The 14398-nt window shown below is 34.7% G+C and overlaps 2 protein-coding genes across 2 annotated transcripts; one reads left to right on the forward strand and one right to left on the reverse strand.

Moving 5' to 3' along the window:
• Positions 1-2919: 2919 nt before the first annotated feature.
• Positions 2920-9640, reverse strand: LOC131853556 (hemocyte protein-glutamine gamma-glutamyltransferase-like). The gene is made up of 9 exons (XM_059204476.1): positions 8838-9640; positions 7646-8487; positions 7343-7538; positions 7072-7260; positions 6423-6642; positions 5703-5967; positions 4681-4965; positions 4225-4350; positions 2920-3626 (listed from the first exon to the last, which is right to left on the reverse strand). The coding sequence occupies exons 1-9, from the start codon at positions 9472-9474 to the stop codon at positions 3474-3476; spliced, it is 2913 nt and encodes a 970-aa protein (XP_059060459.1). The 5' UTR covers positions 9475-9640; the 3' UTR covers positions 2920-3473.
• Positions 9641-11150: 1510 nt separating this feature from the next.
• On the forward strand, positions 11151-14390 carry LOC131853491 (transmembrane protein 231-like). The gene is made up of 5 exons (XM_059204382.1): positions 11151-11318; positions 11558-11724; positions 12330-12458; positions 13399-13627; positions 14019-14390. Exons 1-5 carry the CDS (start codon positions 11180-11182, stop codon positions 14273-14275), a joined length of 921 nt encoding a protein of 306 aa, XP_059060365.1. The 5' UTR covers positions 11151-11179; the 3' UTR covers positions 14276-14390.
• Positions 14391-14398: the final 8 nt, after the last annotated feature.

Here is a 14398-nt window from a genome sequence, read left to right on the forward strand (position 1 = left end):
TAATTTTTCCTGACTTTAACTACTTAAATCCATTTTTTTAGTGTGAATATGTGAACATCATAATCCAATGCTAATTAATAATTTAAAATGGAATGCCGATGCTCTCATAATATAAGCATTTGGTGACGTGAGTAGTACCGCATGCAATGACCTATTTACCTTTATGAGAAATTTACAAATAACTGGGGTATCATTGATGTCACTATTTCTCACATATACCTATTATATTATTCACAATAACTATCGATTACTCACAATCGCCGACGGGTTTGTACCTGCACATATAGGTTGAAGATGGCAGGCTCATTCCACAGACTCGTGAAAGGGTAATTACTGATCTGATCACTACAACTAATTTATTTTATTACTCGATCAAATACGTATTGACATGAATGAATTCTTGCTAGGTAGCAGTTCATATTTATACAAGTTTTGACTTAAAATGTAAGACTGATGGGACGCAGGCGTAAAGCAAGCTATCATTTTTACAGGAGATAAATTCATAAAGAAATGCAAAACAGAACCATTGTGGTAAATCTTATTTATTATCTATGAAAAATAATAGCTATGATATTTTAAAATTATGACAAATATTTAAATTTAAATTAAGAAATAAACCATACTACCATTATTGTCATAGAGTTGTGTATCTCCCTACTGACTTTCTACATCAGGAACCCTCTTATCTCTTGTTTGTTGAAGAAAATACCTCGCGTTAAAATATGACTTGTTTAAGTTAAAATTATCTCCTACTGTATAACGGTGGTCAGATTTATTACGGCCTTAGCTACATTTGTAGGTCGATACAGATTAAAACAAAGATAGTAATTCAATACATCACAAAAAGTATCTACAGACTCCTTTCTATTACAATCATATATAAAAACATGTTTCCAAATACATCTCAATTTTTGTGTAAGTGTGTGTATGTTGATAAATCAATCGATCAAAAAACCTACTTAGATTAAATGATATTTCCAATATCATTTTTCAAACGACCGAATTTTTAAATGTTTTTAGAATGGTTATTATTGTGTTCAATCGCCACATTCATAATGCAGATTTAATAGCAAATAAGCATAGAAAAATAGGACTAATGACCCCATTGCTAGCAATGTCAGGTCGACCTCAACATGTTTCCCCTGGAAATAATCGGATAGATATATTTCTAGTAAATTTTCCACGATGTAGTGACTGACTTGACTTCATGCTCATCCTATCATGCTCCTCTGGTGCCCCGCCAGCGTATGCCATTAGGGTAGGCAGTGGGACCATTCCATTATCATATGTTCAAAAAAATACATAGATGGGTACCTAACAAATTATGTACAAGGCTAGAGCGCTCTCTAAGTTCGTTGAAATCCGTTACATACTAGATACAATTATGTAGGTGTGATAGTACGTATTAATTAATTTATTACAGATGACATCATCATGCAACCTTGTCACACAACGCGGACTAACACTGAACATTCAACATTTTCTGTTAATTCACAATACGATATATTGTTTAATTGATTTTCTATTGTTCCTGGAATTTATTGCCACATTCCAGAAACATTAATTCGTATTATAGGTAACCCACGTACGGTTGGTTTTTCCCGTTTCAAGGGCATTACTTTATTGACTAATTAAACTGTATGGTATATTATAAGTTTGTGAAATTAAGCTACATTTTGTTACTTTAAGATATCTTAAAATAACATATATAGATATATTCTGATTATCATATTCTCATCACTGAATTTCAGGAACTGTGATAGACATATAATTGGAACTTTAGAGAGAAAGGGTATTACAAATTTAATCCACTTTCGCTTATAAATAAGTTAGGTTTCTGAACTGACACTTATTACGTGTTATATAACAATAGATAGATATATAAATGAACAACCAATCAGTCGAGTACACGACTGTTAATTGATCTGCTAGGTATGATATCTACATTTCATAACTGCTAGATATAGCATATTTAACCTTTAGATTTCTTGATAATTAAGATTTTTAAATTAAAAACTTAATATTTTTAACGTTCTCTTTCTGTGCCATGCAGTTACAAAAATAAACCACATTAGATAGGTACATAAATAAAGCGAGACATTAAAATAATTGGAAGAATATCAGTCTTTGCTCAAAAAGCAACTTACAAGACAAAAGTCGGTCATTGGGTAAACTTAAGCATAAAACAGTATTGTAACTCATGGTTCAACCTAAACGTGGCCAAAGCACGTTTCAGGTCAGCTATTTGTAACTACTTTGTTTCAGTAGTACGGAGTAACTATAATTAGAATTATTAGTTTCAAATACCTACTTAAATAAGAGATGGAAACATAAAGCAATAACGTACTTTTATTAATGCTGTGACAGGAGCGACATTCTACTATTAGGTATTAAAAAATACAAAAATACTCATACTTACTTATAAATTCGTTCCAAAAAAGTAGCAAATATAAAGCTTTACAAAAAGAATGATGGGCAAGCTGCCAGTAATCATGCTATTTCTAATTTTAATTTTAGGTTGAAATAATTATGGTAGCGAAAATTCCTGTGTAGCAATGCGTCTGGTACTATAAACACCGAAAAAATATTGTTTTGATACCCCAATATTACAAGTACCTCGTGCCTACATAGGTACTTATGTATCAAATAAAAAAATGTATTTAAACATTTTTAAAATTAGATAGGTACCTACTTACCACATTTTCCAACCCTTATATACCGCATATAGAGGGTGAAAAATGTAGAAAATGTGTAATATAATCGTAGTGGAATACAATAAAAAACAATAGTTGCAGTGAATGCATTTTATTTTTGAGATCCCAAAAACACACAAACACAGTGCAAAATTTGATTATATATATAGATAATTTGATAAATATATAATTTCAATAATTATAAAAAAAATAAAAATGTATACAATCATATGCAGCGCGTAGATTCTTAAATAAGCTTATATATAGTTCTTATTTCTACGATCTTATATAAAATATTTAGATATATTAAGATAAAACCAAATTATATGGCACACGAAGCATCGGTTTCCTTAACTTACGGATACATCAATATCAATATTAAAAGTGGAAACAAATCACACGGTGAGTATATATTTTTTTGTTTTAACATAATTTGCATTGTGCTGGTGCCACACTAGATAAAAAAATAAATTATTTATTAGAGTCCATTTAAAACAGCCATGTCGTCGTCATAAAAAGTACTATAGAAGTACCTAACTAACACAACAGTCGTATATTGAATACAACGAGCCAAAAAAAACTATCCTCAACGTAAAGTCAACAACATTATCTGTGCAAACTGGTCGTTCAAATTGTTTTCAATATGGCGACTTCCTCCTCTTGGACGTACACATGTTGGTCCTGTGCAACGTGTGAAGTGTATGAACGGTCCATTTGAGGAGGCGGCGATGAAGGCCCCGGGGAGTCGCGCGGAGACGTTACTCGGGGCCCGGGGGCTAGCTAGCCGCGCACATTCACTGTCGTACACCCGAAGATCTCGTCGATCTGCCGCGACGAGAACGTCACCACGATGCGGCGCTCACCGTGCCGACGAGGTACGAACTTATCCTGATAGTTCACGAACTCACCCGGTTTCACGTCCCGGAACCTTATCTGGAAAAACCAATCGCAATTCATAGTGATATAAGCCTCAAGGATGTGAAACTACTCATGGTACCTAACGTACAATTTTTTTCAACAACTTTCCCTGAAACCGAGTTAGCCGAGATAAATGGGTTCAAACTTGTGACATAAGAATACAATAACAAACGACAGTGCCAACGTTGCCGTATTAACCATTAATTAATAATAGGAAAATATTTAACGCCGTTGATTGTTATTATGAATGGAAATCGAGACGTGCCTTTTTTGGCTACGCCATTCTTACTATTCCAGTAATCAAGAACGTCGGCTGTTTTTCATTGAATACCAAAGAATAGGGTTGCCGATTCTTTGTAATAAATAATAAGTGTTTCTTTGTGAATGAAGAAAATAACCACTTGCAGATTACGCAGTAAAATTACAGTATGATATCCTAATGGTTTAGAATGGCAACGCATGAGTATCACGGCTGCCACAGGATAACGAAGTACCCATAGTGATGTTCAGGTTACCACTTACCATCAAGTGGGCTGTTAGTTTGTTTGCCATTCCAATTACAAAAAAAAACAAGTTATCCTCTAATTTATTTGGTGTCAATAGAAATACGTACCTGACGCGGCCTCTGTATACCTGCACCCTCAAAGGTGAAGTAGCAATCGGTTAGATGAATGTTCAATGGATTCTGGAAGCCGAATGTTACAGAACATTCTTGTCCAATGCAAGGCTGGCTTCTAACCTGTAAACAGAATATGTCAGTCAATATCCCACGAACAACATCAATGTGTCAATCTACATGCCCGGTCCTTAACAAGACAGACAGACATACATTAATTGATCGCATAAAACCTAACATTAAATAACTGACTGAATGTATGTAAATATACATAGACTGTTACTTGACATTATAAATGCGAAAGTGCGTCTTTTGTCGGTCTATGTAAATGTATCATCTTTTTAGAAAAAGCTAACTGATAATAAAGAAATTGGATGTTATTGAATCACGACAATGTAAATAGGCTACACATAAAAAAAGTAAACTAAAATTGGTAGTATTTGCTTTATTTACCTGAACCTGCATCCTTGGCTTGTGAAGTGGGAAATCATCCTCGTCAGACCATGCTTGACGCGTTTGCTTCACGTAAGCCATAGCATGAACCTTCACCATAGAATGGTCCACCAACTTATCCATGTATTCCTGAGGCGTGATGTGCAATTTGAGAACTTCACGCTGTCCTGCGCGCACAATGAATTCTCCTTGAGCTCGACGGAGACGGGACGCAATCGCTCCAGTGTAATAACACGAGGACGCAGTCAGCACGCACCAAATGGTACGATCCTCGTGTGATTTATTCTGTGAAAAGAACAGAGAATATAACTTTTCTTATAACTAGTCAAACACACAAACTATATTAAAATTCATATACTATATATATGGGGTGTCTTTATCTTACCTAAATCTGCGATAAGTAGAATATTTTGTAAGTTGTATTTCGGTTGAATAGCGAGATATGCCAGTGAATTTAGGGATACAGGATACAAAATCATCACCACGGAAATCACGTCATCGTATGAGTTCATTTATAATCATGTACAGTAGTTGAAATTCGACCATAATTCATTTTCGTAAAAATGTGTACAAAGTTTTTGCTAAACGTATTAATTTAATAATAAGCAACGGTTGCCACTTACCACCTATATTCACTGCCAAGCAAATTGCTTTTAAGACTGTGTTTTCAGATAAAGGTAGGTATATGACAGCGAAATTACAGGGAGGCATGACATATTAGTGTACTAATATGCCAATACATGATCCTCACTTAGTGCCGTGATATCATTGGTGCTGTTCATGTTCTTCAAGCAACAGTTTCCAGTTACCATCACATAGTTCCTCCAATTGATGATGATGATTATTTACCATTCAAATTATCATCATCATCATCTGTTTCTTCCTTGTCCCATTTATTTGGGGTCGGCATAATGTATTTACTCCCTTTCTTAACATATCATCTCTCACACCAGTCCATCCATCTTTTTTCGGCCTTCCTCTACCCTTATAACTACAAATTATATTGAAAAATATTTTAAAACCTGAATGTTCATGGTGCAATCGAAGGGTTGACCATATGGTACGATATCGATATCCATAAGGTCAAAGTAGACATCCTCAAAATTACGGTCAGGATACTCGTAGTACTGCTGCAAGCGTTGGTAACCACGACACGAGGCAATAACAGCGAGCCGTTCAGGAGATGAGCTATCCACAGTCTTGTATTCATGAGTGATCTCTAACATATCACTTTCACCCTCGTCATCATCGCGATTGGGATTCTTCGTCAGAATCTTGCGACCCACTCTGTAAAGTAAGTAGTATTTCTTACGATTTCAAATGTCACTGAAGAATGCTCAATAATTTAAATACTAGGTCAAAAAAAGATTCAGTACACCAATTTTGTCCATAACATTGTAATAATATAAATGCGGGAGTGTATCTGTCTGTCAGTCGATTTGGATTTGTCACCTTTTCACGACTAAACGCCTGAACAAATCTTAATATATAACGTGAAGATACATTGTATAAGAATAACGGATGTAGGTTATTTTGAAATACAGACGAAAACGCGGATACCATTTAGTATTAAATTATATATATGTTATATTTTGGACTCCTAAGGAAATAAATATATGATAATTATAATATAATAAATAACTCACAAGAAACCATCGTGCATACAATGGTGCGATTCTCGTGTAACAAAAATATTAAAATTTATTAACTTAATAATTAAATATAATTCATTTAGCCCTTACTGGTACTGATTTGATGCCATCCTGATGAAGCCCCACTCAGAATTTTCTTCCTCTTGGAAGTGGCACAGTTCTGCGTTGAGCTGACAGAACATGAATGGGGTGTCATATTGGAACCCGACTTCCCCACGGCGCACAGCTTCGACGCTGGCAGGCCCGCAATGATATACAGACTCTGCCTCCTCTTGAGGCGTAGAATCAATGATCTGCCAGCCGCTGTATCCTATACCAAAACAATTTGTTAATATTGTATAAGCAGGTAGAGAGATGATACCCCGAATTACATCCATAAGTTTCTGAATTAAAATCTGGCAGACAAAAACAATTAAATATAATAACAAAACCGAGAGACGGCGGCATTCTTGCCTCCTACCACGTTGGATGCTATTACGTTTAATATGATGTCGACAATTGTCAATACCTCTAACTACCCTATCCGGGATAATAGTTTAACACCTATTCAATATAAAAGGATTAATCAATTCTAACTTACATATATATATACCAAATTTCATTCGAATCCGTGCAGTAGTTTTAGAGTAACAGAGATCCATCTCCATCTATACATCCGTCCTCACAAAAAAAACATTAAATTTTATATAATCAGTAGAATGTTTCCAAACCACTTTTCATTACATTTAATATAATATACCTTGTGGCAAATCAGGTCGTTGCATCCATACATCATTCCAAACGTGGAAGTTCCAACATGAGTCATAGCAATCTTCATCTGGCCCGTTGGGTACTTCATTGCCATCACGATCGAAGTATTTGTCTACCGTAAAAGTACGATTTGTGTCGTGGGCTGACACGTAGTTAGTTACCGAACGGCACGGTATACCTAGAAATAAAAAGGTATATATTATAAAAATCAAAAATATTTTTTCAGAGGACTAATAGTTTACAACTAATTGGATACCTACCTAAAGCTCTACAGATTGTTACAACCAATCCCGAGAATACCCAGCACTGCCCATATTCCACTGGTCGACCACCATCTGTAAGGTACCGCTCCAAGATAGCCACTGATCCTGTCCAGGCATGAGGTGCTACTCCGTCCTTGTATTCACCATCATAACGCCCAACCATTAGACCGTCATCATCATGATTTGAGTTAATCTAAAATAATTAAAAAAAAAATAGCAGAAATTAACGGAAATGTCTAAATAAGTATCTAGCAATGATATATCTAAGCTAAGTTGCTTAAGTTTATAAACTTAACGTACCATAGAGGAGATAGCTCTGCAAACACGGATTGGATTACCACGTTCCGAATGTTCTAAACCACTTCTCTCTAGCAAATACATACATGCTGGGAGGACCGCATCATCAAATTGTCCATAAATCCATTTCCTGCCCTTTGGTTGACGCCAAGTACCACACCAAATCTTTCCTTGTTCATTGAGAACGTATTCCTTCCTGGATGATTCATTGTCCATGTAAACGGAATCCTCACGACACCAGGGATTGAACAAGATATATACATCTTCATCACATTTGTAGTCGTGGCGATTATCGCGCTGGCCAAACCGGTTGGTCTGTATCCAGCAATTCCATGCGCCAACAGGTGCAGTGGCGGGAACGTGGACTTGGAAAGTAATAGTGTTCCCATCTTGGCGCTGAATACTAATATCCCACCTATCCATATCATGAGCCAAAGCTGCTAAATTTTGCATTGACCCATGACGTGATCCATGTCGCGACCCATAACAACGTCCAAACGAAGAATGCTGCGTTGTAGTTCCATACCGATCCAATATTGGCCGGTCCAAAGGCCCATGCGGACTGAGAGGACTATGCTGTAACGGCAATGGTTCATTGCTGAATGAACTACGGCGAACCCCGTACGTAGTTGTTTCCCTAATGCCACTCACTGGACCCATCGAACTCATATTGCCCATAGTGCTTATGGTGCCCATAGTAGCCATTCCAGTGCTAGTGTCTTGCATTCGAGACATTCCCAATCCCATGCCCATCATGTCGCGGGAATGTTGGAATACTCCCTGCTGTGTACTCCAGTTGACAGGTAGCACAACTCGAGTGCCCTTTGTAACACTTGGCTTAGGACCTATAATAAAATAAAAACAATTATACAGTAATACTGTAATAGATCATAATAAGTGTAAGTCTGAAAACTATCATATTATGTATTTTAATAAGAAAACAATTTTGCCTAAAAAGTAAAGTGAAACTATGATAATATTTTTTGATGTTCCAAAAGTAAATCTTTATAAGACCGTTAATGTAATGTGAAGGATTCCAAATTTTGTTTCAACTACACACAAGCCTTTTGAGCTATATTGTTACATGAATATATACTATCAGTTTTCTGTTTGATTGATCAATTAAGACTAATTTGTGTCACGTAACACGTGTAGATGGGAACGTAAATGTAAATTTGGACAAAAATGTACTTACCAAAACAAAACACAACTCGAATCATATCCTGTTGTTTATCGTACGTCCTATCAAAACGTACTGCAAAGAAGAAATTCTGACCTCTTCGCAGAACAGGATTGGGTAGAATATTATCATTAACCAAATCATATTGTTCCGTATGATGGTCTTTGGAATTGTCACGCGAGTAAAATTCAGTCAATTCTACTTTCAGTGGTTGCTGGGAGTAATAACTCTGGGGAATCACATCCAACGTATCTTGACGTCGACGACGTTCATTCTGGTCGGCCATTTTACAGATTAAATTGTGGGTATACTGCGTATTAGGGCTATTTCTCGAGGAATACTTCATGCGATGTAATGCGCCGGTACTATGAGAGCGACCAGGACGATGTTGGGCAGTTGGCCCAGCACGTTGCATTGGCCAGCGGCGTGGCTGCCCTGGACGATGACAGAAGCTTGAAATATTATAATAAGCCGACAATCCTGGGACGTAATTTGATGGCATTCCTCCAATTGTTACCTGCTGCTCCCTCATGCAGCTCAAAGTACTCATTCCTGATGTCAATCCGGTTATGCCGCCGAGTCCCATACCAGTCATGCTGGATGTCATACTCGAGGACATTCTGTCCATGCTGGATCTTCGAACCATGGACATCTTGGCGTAAACGCTATACGTGAGTTAATAAATGCAACTTCAGATGGGGGAGCGCACTGTGCTCTGGGTTTACACCAGAGCGAATGCTGCCTGTAAATGATGTCCAGTCCCTTTTATTGCAAGAGCTGCGAAATGGGATCAGTCACCGGCAAGTCTCGCCTGTCAACACAGGCGCCAGCGACCCTGGTTTCTGGCAATACTATTGTGCGTGTTCACTGACTTGTATAAAAACAGGAACGTATTACTGGCTACTGTAAGAACTTATGCTGCAGGTAGGTACTGTTTACAAAATAATGTTTATTTGACACTAATTTGAAATTAAGCCAGGCAGCACAGTTGTCCACCTACCTATCACGCGAATAAAACTACATATATTTACATATATGAAAAATATGTAATCTATCAATGTCTAATGTCTATGTTTATGTAGAAAACATGAACACATACTCGTTTTCATATTTATAATATTAAATGGATACAACATATAGCTAGCAGTAGCGCCAGCAATGTTCTCCTACATGGAGAACATTGCTGGTATATGTTCATTACTAACAATGGCACAATCAGCTTGACCTCCACAGAAATATATGGTCTATAATTTAATTTAAATTAAACTGTAATACGTTTATATTTAAATTATATATTCGAGATATTTATTATTCACTAGGCTCATTCCCCGATGCTCTCCGTATGAATTCGAGTAATACCTAAGTACCTATCCCATGCGTTTATCTGATAGGTAACTATATGATCTATCTGTGTATGAGAGTTCATCTGAATCGCTTTTGCATGTAAAAAAAATTGGTGACAAGCATTCATTATAAACAACAACATTCACAAACTCTATTTTTTATAATAATAATAACAAGATTTGTTAGGGAAGGTGTTTTTTTTCGGAGACTGTACTTTTCTTACATTTTAAAACACTTTGTTTTATATCCCTTTTGTGAGACACATGCGGTAACTGATACATTAGTACGCGGTTCTTTTGTTTCAGCACTCTATATTTTAATTCAATGTTAATGGATTAGCCGAGCAGCAATTTGCAATTTTTTTAAATACAAATTGTCAACTGCGATTTATTCAACGAATGGTTGTTTAAAAATATTATTCTAAACATCTTCCCAAATATACTTACCCACTAAATGAAATTATGTACCTAAATACAAAACGACTACATGACTGTTCTATGGAGCCCGGCTTTTCAAACAGTTTTTTTTTTGTTCTCCAAAACAAATATTAAAATTCAGGAACAATAACTAAAGCAATTATTTCTGGATTTACTAAAAGAAAATATTCAAGTTTTATAATAAATATACATTTTAATATTAGACTATAAAATACCTGTTTGTTACATTTTATTAATAGCCACTGACTATAATGTAGATATGAAAATATTCTGTAATTTTGATCGTAAACTTATTTTTAGGGTTCTGAGTACTGTTCAAAATTCATTACAATTAGTTTAGTTGCAACACTAAGCAATAATTGAATAGTACAACATTATTGGTTGCTTAGCAACAATTTTGTTTGTTGATCAATAAATATATTTCAGCCATTGTATTAAAAATAAAAAATATCGAAATGATAATATACAAACCTTATTATAATAAGAAAGTTCAAAGACCAGAAATACAAACCATATCATAAATACCAACGAAAATAACATATTCTTTCTTTCTATTCCTCACAAACTGCTAATAAAATGGGCTTGTATAAACTGTACAGCTGTAATGTAGAAATACAGTACAAAAGTTGGTTCCTTTCGAAAGCTATGTTGTTTACAGTAATTACTACGGTGTTAAATATAATTTTACCATTTTTTGTGGCTTATAGAAGTAGAGGTAAATAATTCTGTTATACGTTGTAATTTAATTGACAGAACTGTTTCATTGTCCGTATGTGAATTACATTATGAAAATTCGAAGCATAAATTTTATTAAATAGGTTCTTTTTTATTAGTTAGTTTGGTAGTTATTTAATCTATTTTAGTCTATAAAATGCAAGTATCAACAACCATTTCTTACACTTACATTTAATTGTATTCCCAGTGGATGGTATTAAATTAAAAACTATTTTACAGGGTTTTGGTTGAAGTCTCAAACTTATTATGAACAACCAACTATACAGTTTACGTATGACTATTTATTACTAGCAGAGACAGTAGATCCTAGCCAACCTATAATATGTGCAGAAACTTCAATATTAAACGAAGAAATTTCCAATGAAGAAAACTGTGCTGGCATGCAAGTAAGTAAAATGTGTTGTGATTAGTAATAGTATTAATTATTATGAACACACATATATATAAACTAATTATGCTTATATTTAAGCAAACTAAATACTTGGATTAATTACTGTTCGATTTAACATGATGTTATGTCTTAAGGACCGGTTTCCATGCTTCACTATTTGTACAAGTAGAATTGCAATTTCATTATAATTTATTAAAAATACAAGACTGCCTAGAGTTATGCAATTAGTCAATGAATATTATTATAAATCCCTGTTCTTTGCTCAATTATTACTTTAAAATAACCACTGTCTGGTATTTCTTACTTATTTTAGGGCTTCCAAAACCTCAGTTGAATTATATCTCTTATAGAGGTTTAATAAAACTAAATTAAATTTTAATTCTCTAGGTAACTATATATATATTTGTTTATTCAGGTGGTTAAAAATTTTAATGTAATGTTAAAATATAGCTTAATAGCTGCTGGCAATTATTGTGTCCAAAATATTTCTTCCATAATTTAATTTAAGTTTGTTAATTGAAGGAAATATATCACTTATATAAAATCAATCCTTTTTATCTTGAATCTGTGTTCTACCATTATTTCTCATGGATGTTCCAGGTGCAGGAGTATGATTATAATGGAGATGGGAAGAATGACATGCTAAATTTTATATTCAATCTCAATGTACCAACGGATAGAACAATAGCTTCAATTACAGTAATCTTAGCATTGGATTTCCAGTTGAAGGTTTATTATCAATTAATACTATAAATACTATTATATATCTGGCAATATTAAAAGACCTAAAGCTTGTAATATAGTACTGAGAACTATGTGGTATATAGGAAACATAGTCCATACTGGTACTTGCATGCATCTTAGGATTAGCTCATGATGCATTAGAGACAAGTACAGGAGGATGTCACCTAATTTTCTTATTTTTACCATGAAATCGCATACAGTTCTTTTAATGATGATAAAAAAATGAATAATGAAGTGGATGGCCCTCGCTAACGGTTTATGCTATCGGGCAACCAATGGAGAATGATAAGATGAGCATGAGAATCGGTCAGTTAGCCTATTGTGACAAATTCACCTGAAACTCATCAGGAAGGTTTCCAAGGGGATTGTATGGAGGTCAACCTGACATATTACATTACTAGCAATATGTTCATTAGTCCACATTACTAACAATCCCATTCACCCTGGACAGAATATAGTTTTTTTTTTTGAGGATGATAATGGAATGGTACACCCGCCTGCGCTAACGGTATACGCTGGCGGGGCACCAGTGGAAGATGATAAGATGAGCATGAAGTCAGATCAGTTAGCCCAACGTGACAAAATCACAAGCAATTTATCACGATGGTTTCCAGGGGGAACCACAGCGTGGAAGTCAACCTGACATGGTACATTACTAGCAATGGGATCATTACTCCACATTACGATCAATCCCGTTTCCCCCGACAGAATATAGTTTGTACAGGCATCTCTGGTGAAAATAGATATGAGATGAGAGAAACAAGAGAAAAGCGCCCATGATATTTATAGCCATTAAGGTTAATAGTTTCATTCTGGCCATAACGGTCCAACTAATAATAAATACATATATTAATGCTATGTACCCAATATATTGAAATTATTTATAATTACCTATTCTCTTATTTAAATTTGTATTTATTTTCAGGCTACATGCCCACTACATATGCAATCTTTAGCAGTTATTCATGAAAACTTTATAGTACCACCATCTGGGCTCAAGTACTATGGTGACATTGAATTATACCAAGTCTCCCACCTGCCTTGCATGCGAAACATGGTTGACACAAAATATAATACCTCATTACTGAACCACTTTTTGGATACTAATGAAAATATTGTTGATTTCATTCTGGAACAGTACATTAATAGAGAAGGTAATATTTAGCTTACTCAAAGTACTAAAACCTGTAACCTCACGGATTTATTTTATTTTATTAATATCTGTGTTTCTTATTTCTATCGAAAAGTCAGTCGTAAATAAAAACCGACACTATTTTATTTCCGGCAAACTACCAAAAAAATGGTTGTCATATGTCGTATAATCCTACATATAATAAGGCATACTAATATAAGGTATCCATGATGTCAATATGATTATGATCATATTCTTTTATCAGGTGTATGTATCAGTTTATTTACATACATAACAGTTATACATACTAGTTTAAAGAAATAGATTACTAGGTCCTCAAATTATATGATCCTAATAAAGTTGTAAGGTAGGTTGTGAAGTTACAATGTTAATTTACTTACTTAATTTTTCAGTCATCACCCAAACCAAAAAGTTGCACTCAAGAAGTCAAAATGGCCACACAGGCAATATGGATGTGAACATGCATATCAGGATTCCAGAAACGAAAATACGTTATATTCCAAGTCTACTCCAAGAATTAAGATGGGCTTGGCCGCAATATCTCTCATTAGTATTTATATTTTACTGGATATTTAACAAGATCAAAAGATTTGTCTTCAACAACCGCTTATTAATGGCTTGGGAAATAATTCCTTGGAAAAGAGGATAAATAATAATATTATTATAAATAATATTAGGAGCAATGAAGTAATACTTTCCTATGTAAATATAGTCAATATTACTTAATGAACTTTATACAATTTCTGAAATAATCCGTTTAAATTGAATTTTG

The sequence above is a fragment of the Achroia grisella genome, unplaced genomic scaffold (assembly GCF_030625045.1).
Source record: "Achroia grisella isolate CSIRO2021 unplaced genomic scaffold, CSIRO_AGI_Agris_v1 utg903, whole genome shotgun sequence".
Classification (NCBI taxonomy): Eukaryota; Metazoa; Arthropoda; class Insecta; order Lepidoptera; family Pyralidae; genus Achroia; species Achroia grisella.

Excerpts from the sequence above, each read along its gene's own strand:
- LOC131853556 (XM_059204476.1), bottom strand. The coding sequence starts at position 9,474 with ATGTCCATGGTTCGAAGATCCAGCATGGACAGAATGTCCTCGAGTATG. Across the intron at positions 5,968-6,422 it reads ATGGCATCAAATCAGTACCA|AGTGGGTCGCAAGATTCTGA; the intron begins GTAAGGGCTAAA and ends CTTACTTTACAG. Across the intron at positions 3,627-4,224 it reads GTATACAGAGGCCGCGTCAG|ATAAGGTTCCGGGACGTGAA; the intron begins GTACGTATTTCT and ends TGGTTTTTCCAG.
- LOC131853491 (XM_059204382.1), top strand. The coding sequence starts at position 11,180 with ATGGGCTTGTATAAACTGTACAGCTGTAATGTAGAAATACAGTACAAA. Across the intron at positions 11,319-11,557 it reads TGTGGCTTATAGAAGTAGAG|GGTTTTGGTTGAAGTCTCAA; the intron begins GTAAATAATTCT and ends ACTATTTTACAG. Across the intron at positions 12,459-13,398 it reads CATTGGATTTCCAGTTGAAG|GCTACATGCCCACTACATAT; the intron begins GTTTATTATCAA and ends ATTTATTTTCAG.